The 20,177-nt window shown below is 36.3% G+C and overlaps 1 protein-coding gene across 1 annotated transcript in view; it reads right to left on the bottom strand.

Moving 5' to 3' along the window:
• The window catches only part of Dhc98D (Dynein heavy chain at 89D), a 202,085-nt gene extending 182,561 nt beyond the window's left edge, over window positions 1-19,524 (bottom strand). Inside the window, exons 1-2 of the mRNA XM_073962972.1 lie at window positions 19,344-19,524; window positions 18,723-19,065 (exon numbers count right to left, since the gene is read on the bottom strand). Of these exons, the coding sequence (XP_073819073.1) occupies window positions 18,723-18,948 (226 nt within the window). The 5' untranslated portion in view covers window positions 18,949-19,065; window positions 19,344-19,524. The remainder of the gene's footprint in view (window positions 1-18,722; window positions 19,066-19,343) is intronic.
• Window positions 19,525-20,177: the final 653 nt, after the last annotated feature.

The raw sequence follows: 20,177 nt of genomic DNA, 5'->3' as shown, positions 1-20,177 counted from the left end.
ACACTGAAACTTAATTTTTTTAATTATCTTTTATTTTTAACTTTTTAGTAAATAACTTTTTTGACCGCTAAAAAGTCAATAACCAAATTACAGTCAATTTAGGTCGAAAATGTAGATAAAAACTTTAAATTGGCTGAAATTGGGTTGTATCGTCATATGGGGGCTACACCAAAAAATGACCCATGTCCACAATTTGGGGAAGTTTCTGTACAGTGTAACGACACCTCCGGCTCCGTTGGCTGAGGTTAGCTCGCGGTGGCCACAATTAGTCACAGAAATTTATTTCATTCAGTGACAGGAATAAAGAGAGTTGGGGTTGTAGGGGTTTATTGGAATTTATTATACGATCTACACTTAGTCCTCAAATAGCTGGGTCCGTCGGGGGTTCTGCACGGGGCCGCCGCACAGTGGAAAAAAGTACCGATTTAGCGCGCCAAAAGTAAAAGTCTATGTTTTATTGTATGTTTGTCCATAAATTCGATATGAACAGCTATAGATTGACAATTTTACTTCATTTATTAATATATTTGGTAAATTTGTATTTTTACCGTAGAATGGTACCTATCGATTTTCGGTATTTTAAAGATTTCTACCACATTATCCAACCGAAACGTCAAGGATTTGGGGGTTATGCATACACTCCTATAAACATTTTCGGTATAGGACCACGTTTTTATATAGCCCCCATAGAACGGTACCACCGATTTCGGCAATTTTGGAGGTTTTAGCCATATTATCCAACCGATATAGCTGAAAGTTGACATTTAGTCTTCGTTGGTGGTATAAAATATTCCGACGAAGAATTTTCGGCACAGGTACACGCATTGATATGGCCCCCACAGAAAGGTACCGCTCTAATTTCAGCATTTTTACATAAAAAATGATATTAATAAAAATAGTAATAAAATAAAATGTTGCAGTTTGTTGCAGCTAAAATTTTACAAATTAGTTAAGAACTATGTGTACTAAAAATAAAATAAAAAATCAACGCGCCATCCCGCGACACTCCTTAGTAATAGCTTTAACAAAGTGCTCAATTTGGAAAAAAATCGGATGTCACATGTTTTAAGTGTAAAATCCGAGTTGCAATAAATAACATTTCATATTCAACATTTTTTAAATCACCTGCTTCACGAAATGTTAAATTCAATAAAGCTTTAAAATTACTTTGTAGGAAGAGTGCATCCGACGATCACAAATTTACTACTAAACTATTTTATGAAAACTAGTTCAAAAAATGTCAACCAAAAACGGACCGTTATTCCGCTTAGACTGATGCAAAACAAATTATTTTAAATGCCGTTGCATTCTGTGGACACCTTAGATTAATACTGCAACAATCATTTTTAAATTGGCGTATGTGATTTTTTTGACTTTTGGCGCGCTAGATCGGTATTTTTTTCCACTGTGCGCCGGGTCGCCGTTCTCCTGTTAGGTGGCTTACAACAACTCACGTTCACAGATGGGGGTGATGTGGGAAACTCAACTCCGTCGTCTTGTACTGGGATGCACTAAGTTTCCTTGTGACGGTGGATACTTACAACTCACCGGTTCTCGGGCTGTACTAGAGAGGTTGCTTAAGGAAAACTCGCCTCCTTTGTCGTGGTTTGGGGCTCCGGAAAACTCACCAGTGCTCGGGAGGTCCTCAGAAGGCGGCTTACGGAAACTCGTCTTCCTTTGTCGTGGTTTGGGGCTTCGGTTTTTCTTGTGATGGTGGCTTACAAAAACTCACCAGTGCACGATGGGGCCAATAGCAGGTTTTCGAGGCAAAAAGTAAATTTTTGAAGTGAACAATTTGAAAAAAATTATAACGGATTTCGATTGCCAACACTCTGAATCACTAAAAATAAAAAATAAATCAATCAATCAACATCACATAGCGACATGCTGATCTGGCAATGGTGACATATTTTCATATGCATCGTTTTCCGACATTCATTATAAATAAGTAGTGAAAGCATTTTGTGCGCCAAAAAGAACATTTCAAAATGTTTATATTTTTTAAACATGGAAAGCTCCTCAATGGGTATGTAAAATAAGATGGTGTTAACAAATAATAAAAATGTTATGTGTGGTTAATCTACTTTTGAGTTAAGATATGATGTCTATTTGGAGTATTTTGCTTTGTTATCCATGTGTTCTCTGGAGTATAACTTATGAGATCTAGGTAGATCTAGGATATTACATATATGTGGTGAAAGGTATTAATGTGTACTATCATTTTGTGAAAAAATTAGCTGCGTCTATCTGCGCCTTTTCATAAAAATCTGATTTCAGATGTCGTAATACTTAAAAATATGGACATTTTTATGTTTTGGTTGGAGAACAATCAGAAACCCATTAATGTTATCAATTGGATTTCGGAAAAATTTAAAGACGTATGTAATAATAAATAATTAATTTGGTATCGCAGACAAACTTTTGCTTTTGTGGCGGAATCTTAGCCGATTTTTACTAAATTTGGAACCCCATTTTATTAACTTATATCAAACCACAGACAAAACCATGAAATTTTAAGATATGTATATAGGGGAGCTCTATCTATATCGCGATTTCAATATAACTTGACAAATTTATTTGTACTCCGAATTCCGTAACATTTTCTAAATTTTATTGTAATTTGATGGAATTTGCATGCTTGGTCATTGAAATCGGGCGAACATATATATGGGAGCTATATCCAATTCTGAACCGATTTCAATATGAGTTGCCAAAAATGTTTCTAGACCAAAATCCGTCACACATTTCAAATTTCATCAAGATTGGACATACATAGCGGGATTGGTGCACCAAATACCTAAAATAGGGCGAAAATATATATGGGAGCAATATCTGAACCGATTTCAATATAACTTGGGAAACATATTTGTCCTAATTCCGTGGTATTTTCCAAATCGCATAAAAATTGGGCAGAATTTTCGTGTTTGGTCCATCAATTGCTTGAAATCGGGCGAACATATATACGGGAGCTATATGTATATATGAACCGATATGAACCAAATTTGGCATATTAGTTTCTAATCCCATTATAAACATCTGTACAAAATTTGGAAGGTCTTGCTTGCCCCAGTGATTTGTTGCCTCGAAAACCTGTCATTGGCCCCATCGTGCAGTGCTCGGTAGGTCCTCAGGAGGCGGCTTACGGAAACTCACCTTCTACGCCGTTCACACTAAGTCCGCACAATTCACTTTCCACTCAACTCACCTGGATTTTCTCTGGATCCTCGTTGCTACAGGTTCGCACGGTTGCACACTGACTAATCCCTCCTGTAAGTTCGCCACCCCTTTTATAGGGCAACGAGACGCCAGTTGTAACATAACGTCCTGGAGCCTACCGTACAAGTTGTTGTTTCTTGTTTACAAGTCCGACTTGTTTACGAGTCCGGCGTACCCAACGTCAAAGCACGCAAGTTGTTGTTACTTGTTTACAAGTCAAACTTGTTTACGAGTCCGGCGTACCCAAAGTCAAAGCACGCGAGTTGTTGTTACATGTTTTTCAGGTCCGACGTACCCAGGAGACGAAGCACGCTTGTTGTTGCTTCTTGTTTACAAGTTCGACTTGTTTACGAGTCCGACTTGTTTACAAGTCCGGCGTACCCAAGTCAAAGCACACGAGTTGTTGCTACTTTTTTTCAAGTCCGACGTACCCAAGAGTCGACGCACTCGAGTTGTTGCTTGTTTACATCAATACCTATGGATATAAGCATGCGTGTTTGGTTGGATGTTGTTGACGCCTATTCAGCTGTTGAGGCTATTGGTGTTAATCTTGGTGTCGCTGCTAGGACAACTGTAAGTTGTTTTGGAATTCAATCGACGACACCGAGAACCTACCCAGGCAACATAAAACGCAAAGTATTTGTTGAATTCAAAATAAAGTATGATTCAATTATATGTAGTTATCCTTTACATACAATTGTGGACCAATATAAGTTTTAATTTCATATTCATTTATTGTCATCTAAATCTGAAAAGTGTGCCAAGTTTTAGTTCGATTGGTCAACTGCAACTGTGTCAAAAATGAGTTACCATATTTGAAAAGCAATATAAATGAAACAATGTAAAAACACTGTAAAAATGGACAAATATTGGTTTTGATTTCATAGTCATGTATTGTCATCCAAATCTCAAAAGTGTGCAAAGTTTTACTTCGATTGGTCAACTGCAACTGTGTTAAAAATGAGTTATCAAATTTGAACTAAACGGACACCAAAGCAAGTTAAATAAAACACTGTAAAAAATGTTGGGTCCCAGTGTATACTAGGCTGTAACTAAGTTATCTGACCACGTACATGAACATATGTATGTTTGCATCAATGGAATAGTCAAAAGTACCTCTTCTAAATATATCTTACGGGGGTGGAACATATCTTACGGACGGACGGACGGACACACATCTAAAAACCGCTTGGAATTTTGGAATACAGCATGTAGGGTCTACGATGAATACCCTTTCCATATTGTGGTGTAGGGTATAAATACCATTACGAATCATTTCTACAAACTTTGTGTGTTGTTTATAGAGATGTCAGGTATATTTTTGTGGTTTGTTTCCTTGAATATTTAACGGATTTAGATCAAAATCTGATAAAATAATAAAATATAATATTAATAGAGATTTGACCTGGACGATTTTGAACTTAAAGAACTGTATGACAATAGCTCCAACGTTTTCTTTCCAAACAGTTTACAATATGTGTGCCTCACAAAATGATTCCTTGGTACCTCAAGGCCCCAATGGATTGGGGCCCATAACAGCAAAAGTTGTCTATTATATTGCTGTGTCACAATTTGGTTATGAAATTTCGTGTTGCACTGTGTGTTTGATAACTCGTATATGAGGCAGGTGCAACATTTTCTCATGTTAGTGCTTTCAGCAAAGTTTTCTGACATTTTTCTACTTTTCAGTGTGAGTTACGCAAAAACTATAAAAATGCATTTTACAACTTCGGAATGTGCTGATATTTCTTCTAGGTCTCACTTTACGACCAACTGATATGGCAGATATGGTGCAAAATATAGAAAAAATCTGGGAACATTTTAATTACTTTTGAGATACCAAGTTAATTCGATCCACATTAATGTACTTCAGGACTATATGTGGGGAATTCCAAGTGAAATCGGACAGTTCGGAGAAAAGTAATTTTTGATTTCAATTGTTTTTGATTCAATTTATGCTCCTAGCCAACAGAACATTTTAGTATATTTTAAAATTATTTTTTGACCAACGGTACAGAGATATCGCCTATTGAAATTATCGCATTTTTAAAGAACTATGTTCAAATAAATACTCATAACTTCTTTAATATTGGTCCAAATGGGACCATCTTTTTTTTGATTTGTTTGTTTTTTCATCAGCTATCGAAAGAAATATTTAAAAGAAAAATGCACAGTGGGCTTCAATGCAAATTTCGGGATTTAATATTTAAAATCAATTTTTAAAAATGATTGCACCCTTCGATTTTTTCAAAAAAAAATTATGTTAAACTACGTTCAATTACAAAAATTTTAAACCCTATGTGGTAATGGGATTCGGACGATTACTATTTTTTCTGAATTTTTTAAAATTTGTCAATACAATTTTTCCTTTATACCTTTGTCCAAAATTTATTATTTTATTAAAAAAATTAAAAGTTTCATTTATAAATATTTGTTTTGATTTTATATTTATGAATTTATCTCAAACATCTTAAAATTTGCGTCATTTTTCGATTTTGAAAATGCATCAGCGAAAATTCCATTAAAGTCCACTGTGGATTTTTTTTCTATTTTTTATGATAAATATATAATATATAATGATAAATATGTACTCTTAGCTTCAAAAATACAGGAAATACAAATTTTGGACAAGGGTATTAAGGAAAAATTGTATTGACAAATTTTAAAAAAATTCAGAAAAAATAGTAATCGTCCGAATCCCATTAACACATAGGGCTTAAAATTTTTGTAATTGAACGTAGTTTAACATAAAATTTTTTTGAAAAAATCGAAGGGTGCAATCATTTTTAAAAATTGATTTTAAATATTAAATCCCGAAATTTGCATTGAAGCCCACTGTGCATTTTTCTTTTAAATATTTCTTTCGATAGCTGATGAAAAAACAAACAAATCAAAAAAAAGATGGTCCCATTTGGACCAATATTAAAGAAGTTATGAGTATTTCTTTGCATGTAGTTTTTACAGAATTTGACTTTTTCAACGCGCGATATCTCTGGAACCGTTAGTCAAAAAAATTCTGAAAATATACTAAAATGTTTTGTTAATCAGCAGCATCGCCACAGCAAAAAATAAAGGAAATCAAAAACCTCATATTGACAAAGTGTCCGATTTCACTCAGAAATCCCCATGTGCATATTTTACCATAAAATTTACACGAACTATGAAAAGAACTCCTTTTGAAACGCCTTTTCAAAAAAAATTACATTAGAATTTTTGTTCAGAAGAAAACAAATTCCACAGCGTAATTGCATGTTTAGGATATTTTAAATTTAGATTCAATTTCGTAAGTCGATCCAGTCGTCTACAAAACCTTGCCTAAAAGAAATCCACCATATGCATATGTATGTATTCACATATATAAATCATTATACAGCAAAATGGCAAAGTATACATGAAAATCATAAATATTGTTTAATAATCCTATTTCGGGTTCTTCGGATGTAACAAGCTTAGATTAACAAGTATTTGTCAACGGAAAATAAGCGTGGACCGACAAATAGAAATTATAAAACGGATGGTAAAGAAAATCTAAATGCATCCAAATGTAAGAAGTGCAGGAACTGGAAGAAGTGTTTACAGTACATCGTGTTCATTGTTGGAGCTGTTGATGGCAATGTTTTTTTCTGTTGAATACAGTCTCCACGGAAATAGCAAGTGTTTTGTCACCCTGGTGCCGGACGTGGCAATGATAAAGGAAAGGACCACCAACAAAAAACCTACAACTCTAGCATGAACGACCGAAAGCTAAACACAACGGATGATTCTTCTTCTTTCGTTTTGCTTAAAATGTCCTCTTTGTGGAGGCCACCAAGTTGTAGTTTCGTCTACATCAAACTTCATGTCTTTTCAGCATTTTTGGCATGGTGGCAATTCTAGCCTCGTATGTAAATCAAAAATGCTCGCATAAACTTAGTTTCCCCCTTTGTTTGTATTTTCAGTTTATCCGTTCGTATGATGGAAAGCAAAACAAAAGACAAAAGTGAAACAAAACAAGCAAATCCTTCAGCAACCACAACCACTTCATCAGGAATATCACTTGGAAACCGAAACTGCGACAGAGAGCTGGACGGGAGAATTCAAACGACAAAGTACAACATGATGCTGTCTTGGGCTTCTCCTAAGCTACGGCATCAATGTCAACTCAACGCCAGTTGGAGAAGTCTCGAAAAAGTTTCTATGCCATCGTATTTCACTTTGCAGTTAATCCACCAGTTAGGGTGAGGGGACAACAAGCATGTTGTCAGGATTCACAAAACGCAGGGACTATCCACGCACCCACATTCGCATTCGCCTTTTATTCTCGGACCAGTATTTGTGAGAATGGTAGCGTTGAAGGATAGAGCTTAGCGCTTGGTTTTATCTTTTCGTTGAAGTGCTTAAACTATACAAAAGGATTTGTGTCCAGAATTATATCCGAGAAGTGAATGAGCGAAACTTTTCTACGTGCATGTTTATGAGGTATTATCTAAATTAAATTTGACCATAGAATAGGATTGTTTTTTTATTTGAGAGTGAATGCAAACGACAAATGTCATATTTTATTCCATAAAACTATGGGAAAAATTGGTGGTGAGTTATGTATGTATATTCATATGCGTATGTGTGTATATTTCAGTGGAATGGAATGAATGAATTAAATTACAAATATATTTAATATGGGACTTAGAGAATACGAGTATATCTACAACTTTGTAAACGAAACTATTAATACATCGTATTTGAATATGGAAAAAGTTGTTTATTCCCTCAGCCTTTAGGCTAAAAATGGTACATACATATGGTTTCTTCCCCCACAAAACCTCGTGGCTTCGATTCTCCGGTCAGGCAACATCAAATTTGTCATCAGTGGCAAAATACCCCTCAATAATGTTGGCGACATTTTCTGAGTATTTCAGCCATGTAGGACTTCTCTACAAGTGGTGTCTTAAGACACGCCGTTCGAGCTCGGCCATAAACAGTAGGTCGAATTATTGAAGTAATATGAAACGGGGTGTTCTAATTGATATGGGAGAAGTCTCTCTTATCTGTCTTGCCGACAATAAGCTCCCAAGGCAGACGGCAACGGAAACGATGTCCGACCGAGACCCCGACAACGGGCAGCGACTCTAAGGTTGAATCTGCTCGAGAAGCATCTGATGCGAAGCACTATAAACGTGCAATATTTATCTCCGCAATTCGTAGGGCGAGATGCGAAAAGGCACTCCGAGAGGGAGGTCCACCTCAGCACGTGAATTTCATCGCGAGCTCCAGGTGGAAAGGATCTTCCTCCCGGATAAAGTAATAGAGCCGGAGAAGCCCACTGCCTCTGCCAAAGCTGCTAAGCCAAAATCTGTTCCGAAGCCTAACCCGAGCCAAAAGGTACAGGAAAAGGCTATTGAGTGCACCCCCAAACCAACGGACACCCGAAAGGATGGCCGACCGATGAAGGACTCTGCCTCAAAGCCCGATTCTGCTCCAAAAAGCAAGGGTGAAGCGGATGAAAATGTCGGTCAGAACAAGAAGATGGCAAAGTCAGCCAAGGAAACATCGTCTTCTGGAGTAACGAATAAAGCCCCACAGCTTAAACCTGTGAAGCGCATTCGCTCTTCCGAAGGTCCACAGCCTTCGCCTAAGAAGACGATGACTTGTCAGCTGGTTGAACCATCAACCAGCCCTAGAGCGTACAACCAAGGAGAAGGCATCAACCTCCTCTGGAAAAGTTAATTCCAAGGCGCACGGTCAAGGGAGCAAAAAGCTATACGATAGACAGCCACAGTAGCGAATGATGAAGACCTGACCCTAATGGGAAAATCAACGCCAGTCACTGGTTGCTCTTTGAAATCGGTATTCGGAAGATCAGGGGGATTTGGCAGCACCTTCTTTCGAAAGGGTGTGAAGGTGATTAACTGTATGAACAGGAAATCGCGAGATTTCCTCGGGCAGGCGGTGGATGACTTTGGCGCATTGTGGGAAGGAGCTGACATTGTGGCGGTCTCTTTATCAGATATTCCGTCCAGGAAAATTCTCTCAGCCTGGGTTGCCCCACCTAACCAACTTGAATATAGAAATTGGAGGGTATCTTAAGAATGTTCCTTCTCGGATCATATGAAGATATTCTTCGAGGTCTTTTTGACGGAGGTCGCCAAACTCCTTATAGAAAACCGAGAAAAACAATCTGGGATAAATACACAAAACTAACGAGTTCTCAACTGACTCATACTACTAACATAGAAACAGCTGAGGAACTTAATGGGACCGTAAATAATCTTACATACGTTCTTCTCCGCCGCCATAAGGAATCCTGTCCACTAACCTACCCTGGGAAGAAATCTCAGCCGTTGTGGTGGAACAAGGAACTTGGCGAACATAGGAAAACCACTAGGCGACTGTACAGCAGGGCGCGTGAGACTAAGCTCGACGTTGATTGCGACTCCTATAAAGTGAGTTTCAATAAATACAAGAGTGAAATCAAGCGAGCAAAGAAAAGTCTTGCGTGAATTTCTGTGAGTCAATAGAAGGAGTCAGCGACGCAGTTTAGATTAGGTTTAGAAGATTACTTTCCAAGGACCCTAAATCCATCGTGATCATCAAGAAACAAGATGGTGCGTGGACGGACTCTGGTACAGAGACTCAACCTCTTGGTCAACAGTGAATGTGAAGACTTCCAAATTCAAGTGGCTGTGGATTCGGATCTGTTTGGTCTATATAAATCACCTGGACCGAGCGGTATAACACCGGTGATGCTTCACTTAGCATCGCCACGTTTATATCAGATCCTGGAGGAGATCTATGGTGCGTGTTTGACTCTCTCGTATGTACTGGGTCTGTGGAAAGAGGTAAAGGTTACTTACATTCCCAAAGCGGGAAATTACAGACTCATTAGCTTATCATCCTTTCTCCTTAAGACTCTCGAAAGACTGATCGATCTGGAGATGGAGTTACGTAGACACCGCCTCTCTAAGTAACGTTTCTAAAAATTATGTCTTTTCATGTTATTACGTTTTCCAAAAAGTACCTTGGAAACCCATCATATTTGGTAGTGATATTTTTTGACCATTAAGTCTTTTACTCAGGGTCAATGCCGTGATGACCTTAGTTTTCATCATTGCTTTTGTGATGACACGTAATGCCAAGTCATGTTAGTTCCAACAATACTGTACTGTTTATAATTACCTCGATATCGTGTTTTTGTGAAGATGTATCAGGGAAAAATGCGTACGTTAGGATAACCCAAAAAATTAGGGGGGCAACTTCTTTTTTTTGATGTGTTTGGTTTTTATATACTAAATTTTAGAACCTTTATTTAGTTACTTACCTAATGAAAAACAAGTAAAAAACGTCCACCATGAAATATTCTGAACTAATATGGAATAACACATTTTGAAAAAAAAAATCAAATAGATCATAGATGAGTCTTCAAACTACACTCTTTCAAAATTTTGAATGGGAGGTTCCCGAAGGACGGGAATAATATAGTCCACAAAACTTTACGGTGATCAAATCTGCACCAAAAATTATGGACATAGGTATAGCCCCCATATAACGGTACCACCCGATTTCACTTATTTTCAAGATTTTAACTACATCTATATTTGCTGTAATTTTGAATTTAGGGTTAAGCTATTTGGAAGTTTTTACCTAAATTTTCGGCCTAAAATGGCATTCTAAGTTCAAGGTGGCCAAAAAATGTATCCACCGAAAATTATAGACAATAGCCCCCTCAAAATTGCGAACATAGGTCCAATTTATGCCCTCAGCCTTTAGGCTGACGAGGTTATATACACTTTCATACGACAAATAATTATTTTAGACCTTAATTATGTTTGGACGAAATCTGTTTCAGACAATTTGGAGTCGTTTTAGCCATTTCTTTCAGTCTGGCTGGCTTGACACACAATAACTCTCGAACGGATCAACCGAAAACTTGGCTTTCGTAATATTTTGTCCAAACTTAGTTAAGTTCGAAGATCAGCCATATCGGTCCACACCTTCAGGTACCTCCCCCAGAAACGTTCAAAACTTTTCGCTAAAGTGGCTCTGGTCAATACTTTATACATCGTATTATTTCTACGAGACCTAGATCGTCCAAACATACTTTAAAGAATTTCATCTATGCATTCTTGAAAAAAAACCGTTTTCAATGATTAAACCAAAATATCTATTTAAAACTGGCACAACATATCGTCGGCGTCATGTTCAAGTGTTCCATACACCATTTTTGACATTTTGAGATAAAAGTACCTTACAAGGTTTTGAACCATGTTCTTTCAGATTTTCGGTTTTTCTCTATCTCTTATAGTTTCTTAGATATTCAGATGCCAGTATGTTCCATATCCGCTTTGTGACCCAAAAAATCTTGTCGTATGGAACAAAATAACTGTGATTTTTTCAGTTTCATATCCATGTCGTTTGGCGTATGGAACAAAAAGAGACAAAAACGAACTGTTCCGCACCAAAAATGATGGCGTTTGGAACAAAAAATTGCCTATTTTTCGCCAAGTTATGAATAATGTGGCGTATGGAACAATTTGTTTTAAAGGACTTGATTTAAAAACTAAAGAATAATAGTTTCTAAATCCAAATATTTTTTAATATTGTATTGTTATTTGAAAACGAAAATTTATCAATCGTTTAAACAATAAAACCCCGGTTTAAAGACAAAATTTTGCTGTAAGTCCACAAAAGTATACGCAAAAACGTCCATTCGGCTTGAAGCTAGTGTGGACACCGACTACAAAAATGGTATTATAAGAAAGACGCGTTTAAATGTACTATGTTACCTTTAGGGTTTTGGGTAGGGAAATCCCGCACCGGGAATTCCCGGCAATTCTCGGTTTTTTGGTTACGGGATTTTCCCGGGAAACAAAATCATACTTCCCGGGAAATCGGGAAATATCTTTTTATACCCTCCACCATAGTATGGAGGGTATATTAAGTTTGTCATTCTGTTTGTAACACATCGAACTAATCATTTGCGACCCTATAAAGTATATATATTCTTGATCAGGATAAAATTCTAAGACGATCTAGCCATGTCCGTCTGTCCGTCTGTCCGTCTGTCTGTCCGTCTGTCCGTCTGTTGTAATCACTCTAGCCTCCGCAATAATTGAGATAGAGTGCTGAAATTTTGCACCCGATGGTCTTTTTTCCATAGGCAGGTCAAGTTCGAAGATGGGCTATATCGGTCCACTTTTTGGTATAGCCCCCATATAACGGTACCTCCGGATTTGAGGTATTTTGACGTTCTTCGCCACATTTGCAGACCGAATTAGCTATAATTTGGCACTTAGGGTTCCTAGTGATCAAAAAACTTATATCCCAAAGGATATGGGCATAGGTCCATGTTTTGGTATAGTCCCCATATAACGGTACCTCCCGCTTTTCGGTATTTTGAGAATTTTAGCCACAATTTTTAACCGAACTATCTGCAATTTGACATTTGAGGTACTCAGTGGTTATGAAACATCTCCACGAAACATCGTCAACATAGGTCCATGTTTTGGTATAGCCCCCATATAACGGTACCTCCCGATTTTCGGTATTTTGAGAATTTTAGCTAAAATTTTTAACCGAACTAGCTGTAATTTGCCATTTGAGGTTCTCAGTGGTCATGAAATATCTCCACCAAGCATCGTCAACATAGGTCCATGTTTTGGTATAGCTCCCATATAACGGTACCTCCCGATTTTCGGTATTTTGAGAATTTTAGCCACAATTTGTAACCGAAATATCTGCAATTTGACATTTGAGTTTCTCAGTGGTCATGAAACATCTCCACCAAACATCGTCAACATAGGTCCATGTTTTGGTATAGCCCCCATATAACGGTACCTCCCGATTTTCGATATTTTGAGAATTTTAGCTAAAATTTTTAACCGAACTTGCTGTAATTTGCCATTTGAGGTTCTCAGTAGTCATGAAATATCTCCACAAAGCATCGTCAACATAGGTCCATGTTTTGGTATAGCTCCCATATAACGGTACCTCCCGATTTTCGGTATTTTGAGAATTTTAGCCACAATTTGTAACCGAAATATCTGCAATTTGACATTTGAGGTTCTCAGTGGTCATGAAACATCTCCACCAAACATCGTCAACATAGGTCCATGGTTTGGTATAGCCCCCATATAACGGTATCTCCCGATTTTCGGTATTTTGAGAATTTTAGCTGCAATTTTTGACCGAACTAGCTGTAATGATCGGTATTTTGAGAATTTTAGCTACAACTTTGTCTATTCAAAAATAATCGCCAATATAGGTCCATGTTTTGGTATATCCCCCCATATAACTGTACCTCCCGATTTTCAGGAATTTTCAGTGGTCACGAAATTTCTTCACTAAAATTCGTCAACATGGGTCTATTTGTGAGGGTCTACATGGTTTTGATGAAACTACCCCCGATTTGACTCTTGATGTTCCCTGCAGCTATAAAACTTTTCCGCCAAAAAATTTAATGATAGGTTGACTCTTTGATATAGCCCCGTAGGTGGTACCTATCACCTAGCTGAACACATTTTTTTTAGAGTAGATCAGATAACACTGTGCAACAAAATGGAGGTGAAAGCCTGGGGCACGGAAAATTCCTCTTGGGGAAGAAAGGCCTTGGTGAGTATATTATGAACCCCGAAGGACAGATCCGCCGTGAGTCGAACTTCCGCATTATGGCTTGATGAAATTTTTGTTCGAGACCCTGTGGGCCATCAGGAATTAGCGTTATATCTTTGTTTACTGTTGCTTAAGTGCTCTACAAAAACAACAAACAAAGATATAATGCTAATTCATGATGGCTTACAGGGTCTCTTGCAATAACTTCATCACGCCATAACGCGGAAGTTCGAATCACGGCGCATCTGTCCTTCGGGGTTTTTAATATACACACACCAAGGGCTTTCATCTCCAAAAGGAATTATCTCTGTCCCAACATTTGTGTTTACAGTGTAATTTAAGCAATAGCGGGAGGCAGTAGAAGTCTAACCATTATCGAAAAGTTGTTCCACCTAAAATTGTAAAAGGACCCTAATTATTCCATTTTAATTAAGACTATTTTATGGTGGAGGGTATAAAAAGTTCGGCCCGGCCGAACTTAACGACTTTTTACTTGTTACATTTATCACAACTAATATTGAATGAATAAACTATGCCCGTCACTTTTATACCATATAATCAGAATTCGATTAGATTTTACAAAATCTATAATTTGGAAAAATTTGGAAATAACTTTAATCTACAAAAGTGTTTTCAGGGAAAAAAGTTATAAAAGGTATAATTGGGCAAGTCCATACTTCATGAGACAATGTCTTAAAAGCTCCAAGAAACCTTGATGGCAACTACTAAAATGGAAAATTGGCGAGATAACTCTCGCAGGAAGTTTCTGATTGCTCCAAACTTTGCACATCGTATTATTTCATCTAGTTATGTATCAGGGTGGAATATGGACTAATCAGTCCAGCCCATCGGGTACCGCAAACTCATCTCGAATTTCTTTTTTTTTTTTAATTATTTCCAAAAAGTTCTACTTGAAGGTCCTGTTACGACGGCGAAACTTGTTTTGGGAAGGCAAGTCCACTCTTCCTGAGGTAGAGGCCCCAAATTTCAAAAAAAGCCTGCCGGTACCAACTACATTGGGTAGTACGTAAGATAACCGTCGAAGGGAGAAATTTCCCACACTCTCCCTTTTAAATGTTTTGCAAAATGTTTTCTGTGCGGCCCTAGTTAAAATAGTAAACATGTTTTCGTGGCAAATCCATACTTCCTATGAAATTGGCTCAAAAACTCAAAAAGACCCTGGAAACGTCAGAAATATTTAGTTTACTTTTTTTCTTTAGCTCCGAGGCTGAGGGAATATTTCTGTCGGCACTGCTGACTGATATTTTCTTACTTGTTTCAAGCAATCTTAAGCATAAGAATAAATGAGCCCGCAACTCTTTGAAATATTGTATTTCATATAAGTTACTATGGGAAGATAAAAAATCACGGAAATAATGATCCACTCTCGTATTTTAAAAATTCCCGGGAAATCCCGGATTCCCGGGAATGGAGATTTTATGATTCCCGTTTCCCGGGAATGATAAAAACCGGGAAAACCCAAAACCCTAGTTACCTTAGAAATGTAAAATATCAATCCGTTTTGTCCGATCGAAATTTTTACCACAAAAAAATAGTGAGCAATCCCTTAAATAAATGTTAAGGAAACCTATAATAATGGTCCTTATTGTATTTATATGAGAAAAATAAATGCTTCATTTAAAGTCCTGATTTTTAAACTCCACAGTAGCACTTCATATAAGGGAGGTGGAACACGATTGATAAAAAGTGTTTTGATTGAAATGTGACAAAACGTGTTCCATGTGACACAAACTGCCAAAAACTTGAAAAAAAGATTCCATGGAACAATTCAGCAACTTTTTGCAATTATAAAAATTGGCCATAACTTCTAGACTATCACAGATATCTGACTAAAATAAACTACTGGAGATGAAAGCCCTTGGTGAGTATATTAAAAACCCCGAAGGACAGATCCGCCGTGAGTTGAACTTCCGCGTTATGGCGTGATTAATATTTTACTGGAGACCCTATAAGCCCTCAAGAATTAGCGTTATATCTTTGTTAGTTGTCAATGAGAGCCAAAACGACTACGAAAACGAGACAAAATCGATTAGCTGCCAATGAACATTTCGAAGCTGAAAAATGTCATCTTGTGGTACTTTTATAGCTGCTCTTAAAATAAAGGACGAAAAGGACATTGAAGGAAGCGAGATAGAAGGTCGAGGTGCTCTACGAAAATATTCCTCATTCGATTTGACTGAAGGAATGTCATCTCAAAAATAAGCTAAAGCAACAGCTAACAAAGATATAACGCTAATTCTTGAGGGCTTATAGGGTCTCCAGCAAAATATTCATCACGCCATAACGCGGAAGTTCTAATCACGGCGGATCTGTCCTTCGGGGATCTTAATATACTCACCAAGGGCTTTCATCTCCAAAAGTAATTATCTCTTCCCCAAAATTTGTGTTCACAGTGTAATTAAGAGGTGGACCAATATGGCCCTCTTCGAAATTAAACTAAGTTTGGACCGATATAATAAAAACTTATATACCAAATTGAAAAGCTCTCTCTTAAAAATGTAAAGCTGGTAACATAATGTGTCAATTGCATTGAATTGATGTCAAATTTTGACATCTTATGTTACCAACAATTGCCGATGCGGCTACCTGTGTATTTGTACCATGGCTGTATCATGATTTCGACAAACTGACTGAAATGACTATATCGAATCAGAATTTTATCCTGATCAAAAATATGTAAACTTTATAGGGTTGCAAATAAGTATATCAATGCGTTACTAACGGAAAAACAAATTCATTGGTTTTTCCAATTTTCGAAAGCTGACTTACAAATAATAAATTAAATATTATAAAATAAGAAAAAAATATACTATTTGGTATCTTCTAAGCAGCCTAAAGCACGAGGAATAGCTTATTCGAAACATATTTGCCGTTATAAAATAAAGAAAAAAAATAGTACATCAGAACATCTGCAACATATTTTTCAACTTTTGTATTGACCATAGCTGGCTGAGCCCATAAAAAATTTTACATAAATGGAATCCATTATACGCGAGTATAATATTTGCGGAAACGCGTGTCATAAATTACAGAGATACGCGAGTAATATGGGTCTTTTACGCAAAATAGAATGTGGAGGCACGTTCACGGTTCTTGATGAATGTATTTAAAATATGCATATTTTGACGTATTTTTGATGGGTGCTACTGAAACCTAATGCGCATCAAAATCGCGCGACTTTTACCCACTTTAAGGTTTTTTGCATTGTGTGATGCAACTGGCGGCACACTTTGGCCGCTGAGTGAAACATCGAAATATGCATAGATTTTGAAAGAGATTGATTAGCTGTATCCAGAAACGGATGCGCATCAACTGATTTTAACTAATTCGCGAATAACAGGCTTTTAAATGTTCATATTTTTTGAATGATTGCAATTTCAATATTACTCTTAATTTCCTATTCTTATAAGTTATCACAGTAAGCAACTAAGCTTTCGCGATGGTAAACCATATTTCTTGAAGAAGTTTTAGCAGTACAAATTAATTATTGTATGGATTTTAGTGAAATAGTTGGAAAACTCCCAAATATTTGTTTCTAGTTTTTCGAATCAAACCAAAAAATATATTTGCAACAATATTTTTCAACAATAAGTTTTTCTCTTTTGTTGTTGCTATAATATGCAATTTAGGTACCCAATATATATAAAGATGGTTTTATATTTTTCTACGCATTGTCAAGATTCTGTAGATATTTTTAATTTATTTTTAGAAGTTTGTACGGACTCTGGGACAGGATAATTTGGATTTAATTCAAGATTTTTTTATTATTCGCGAAAATAAAAATAAATTTAGTACATATTTCAACATCTACGAATATATAAGGAATGCTTTTAACGATTTATGCAAAAATTTTCTCATAACAACAAATAAGACATTTTTAAATATTTGTTCTTTTTTTGAGTATAGAAACCTCTATAAAATTTGAGCGCTTCGGCCATTTTTGTGAACACGAACAGATTTGAAACCAGAATTTTTTCTTAACCCCTATACCAAAAATCGTAGATGTGCTCTCAATTTTTTTTATTTTTTTTCAAATGGAATTGCAAAGGAATTTTGTTTTTTACCATATACATATGTATACTTTCATCAAATTCAGTCAAGCCGCTTCGTTGGAGTGTTTTTGCGATATTATAAATTGAAATAAATTAATTATTCGAGGAATCATCATCTTTAAGTTATGCGATTCGAACAGCACTTTTCATTCGAACATTCATCATCTTTAAGTTATGCGATTCGAACTGCACTTTTCATATCGAACATTCGTTTCTTAAATAAGTGTATAAACTTAATTAATTAATTTTGATGACTTTCTTATATTGATGACTTTTTTAGTAAATGTTTGGATGAAAAATACCCTTTATTTCTAAAGGTCATCCATTTAATTGAAGTACTTTAAATAAACTTTAAATTAATGAGATTTTTTCAAAAAAAAAGTTTTCTTACAAATCAATGATTTGATATTCTATGTGATTCATTGTCTTTGAAATGTAAACACTTTTCGGTCCTTATTGAAAATAATTACTATAAATTCTTTGTAAAAACAACAACCAAATCAATACGATTCAATCTGAATCGAAATCATTCAGCACAAGTGGTTTCATTTCAATCTCTAGCAACAGCAGTAATAACAGTTTTCTATTGTCATAGTCAAAGCATGGAACTGAAGTAGCGAACACAATCAATGTGAACAAATCGCAGCATATCGTATCCGAAAAGAAGAAATCGAGTGCACCATCTCTAAATAATCCAATATTTACTTATAAATTCAATTAAAGTTTCTTTAGCACTCTGTTGGCAAAACAGAAAACCTTCTTATCTGTCATTCAGTTGAAGTGTCAGTTCTATATCCTAGATGGACGACTGGGATACTTGTTTGTGTAGCAGTTGATGGACAACCTTACCCTCTTCCAATACGGTGATCTCCTCCTCCACCAATTTGTCGTAGAAGGTGCGCCACACATACAGAACGACTTTATTGATATCCTCGTTTTTGGTGTATTTGTCCTCCAGGAAGCTCTTGAAATCATTCATATTATCATAGATAACAGCATTGACAAATTCTGGTTCATATACACCCAATACATTAGCGATGGTGCATTTCAGCCATAAAATACGATTATCATCCATGATGCCAGTTGTGGTGGTGGCACCCACACTGCAACAGTTTGCTGGAGTAAAGGATTTGTTTGTTAATATTCAACTGATGATTTCTTATTACTGGTCGTGGAAGGGTGTAAATGGTACCTGAAACGAGTGCAAAAAGTTGTGGGTAATTCTCTTCTTAGTACATAAAAACAATGCGTATGTACTGCTATATTTGCACACACATAGACCAGATTTACTTTAGAAAAATAGTGTGTTTGTCGATTAGAGGATGTGCTATGAGTTGAGACTATCTCCAACAAGCTGGCAAATTGTAGCATAAACATTCGTCTAGTGTATTATTAATTAAATTATCGAAATTTAAGATAAAATACATACATACATATGTCACTTCTCCTAAAACGTCTTTATTTACTTACCTCCAATCGTAATTCAAATATTCCAGTCTCCTCCAAATATCCTCTATATGTATATGCGAAATTCTTGTTATATTTGTTAACAATTTCAGCGACGTAGTAGTTTTGTTTGCTTTTAATTCTGAATTGTGATGTTTTCCTCAAAATTCGAAATTTCTTTTCAATTTCAGTTTCGATTTGATTAGAAAGTCATACATTGGTATGATAGCCGCAAACGAACTAACAACGACTCAATTGTTGCCGTGGCATTCTTGTCATTGGTGGAACTGTTTATTTTCGGTTGCCACAGTAAGTGCCACATATGTGCGGGTATTATTGAAACATTGTTCCTGCTGATATAGGGGTTTGTCGAATTCTCAGAAAATATACAGCCAGAACGTTGTTGTTTACACTCATGGGGAACATGAAACAAGCGGGGCAAATGTCAATATGTCTGTTTGAAAATAAGAAACACAAATGCACAACGAAACGGGAGAGTATTTGTAACGTTGGTAACAACCAACTACAACACTTTCGTATGAAAATTATTGCATCAGAAGAAGATTCCAGACACAAGTTGGAACATTGAATGTTCGTCTTAGTAATGACATACAATTCCGCTTGTAACAATGTTGGTTTAAATGAGAAATAAATCTATTCTTGGAATTGTGTCCGCCTTAGCGAAAAGTTATGAGACTAACATTTTAATATTTGAAATATTGTGGAAATATACATAGATGCCTGCTTTGAAGGTAAAACATGTTAAATCAAAAAAAATGCTACTCTATACCCGCGTCTTGTCAATATTGTTACAATGTCATATGCAAAAGGTTGTTGTTTTTGAAGTGAAGTGAATGT

The sequence above is a fragment of the Musca autumnalis genome, unplaced genomic scaffold, assembly GCF_047663935.1.
Source record: "Musca autumnalis isolate F117 unplaced genomic scaffold, ASM4766393v1 scaffold_1, whole genome shotgun sequence".
Lineage (NCBI taxonomy): Eukaryota > Metazoa > Arthropoda > Insecta > Diptera > Muscidae > Musca > Musca autumnalis.
Note: the sequence above shows the minus strand (reverse complement) of the source record. Positions and strands in the feature narration are given on the sequence as shown.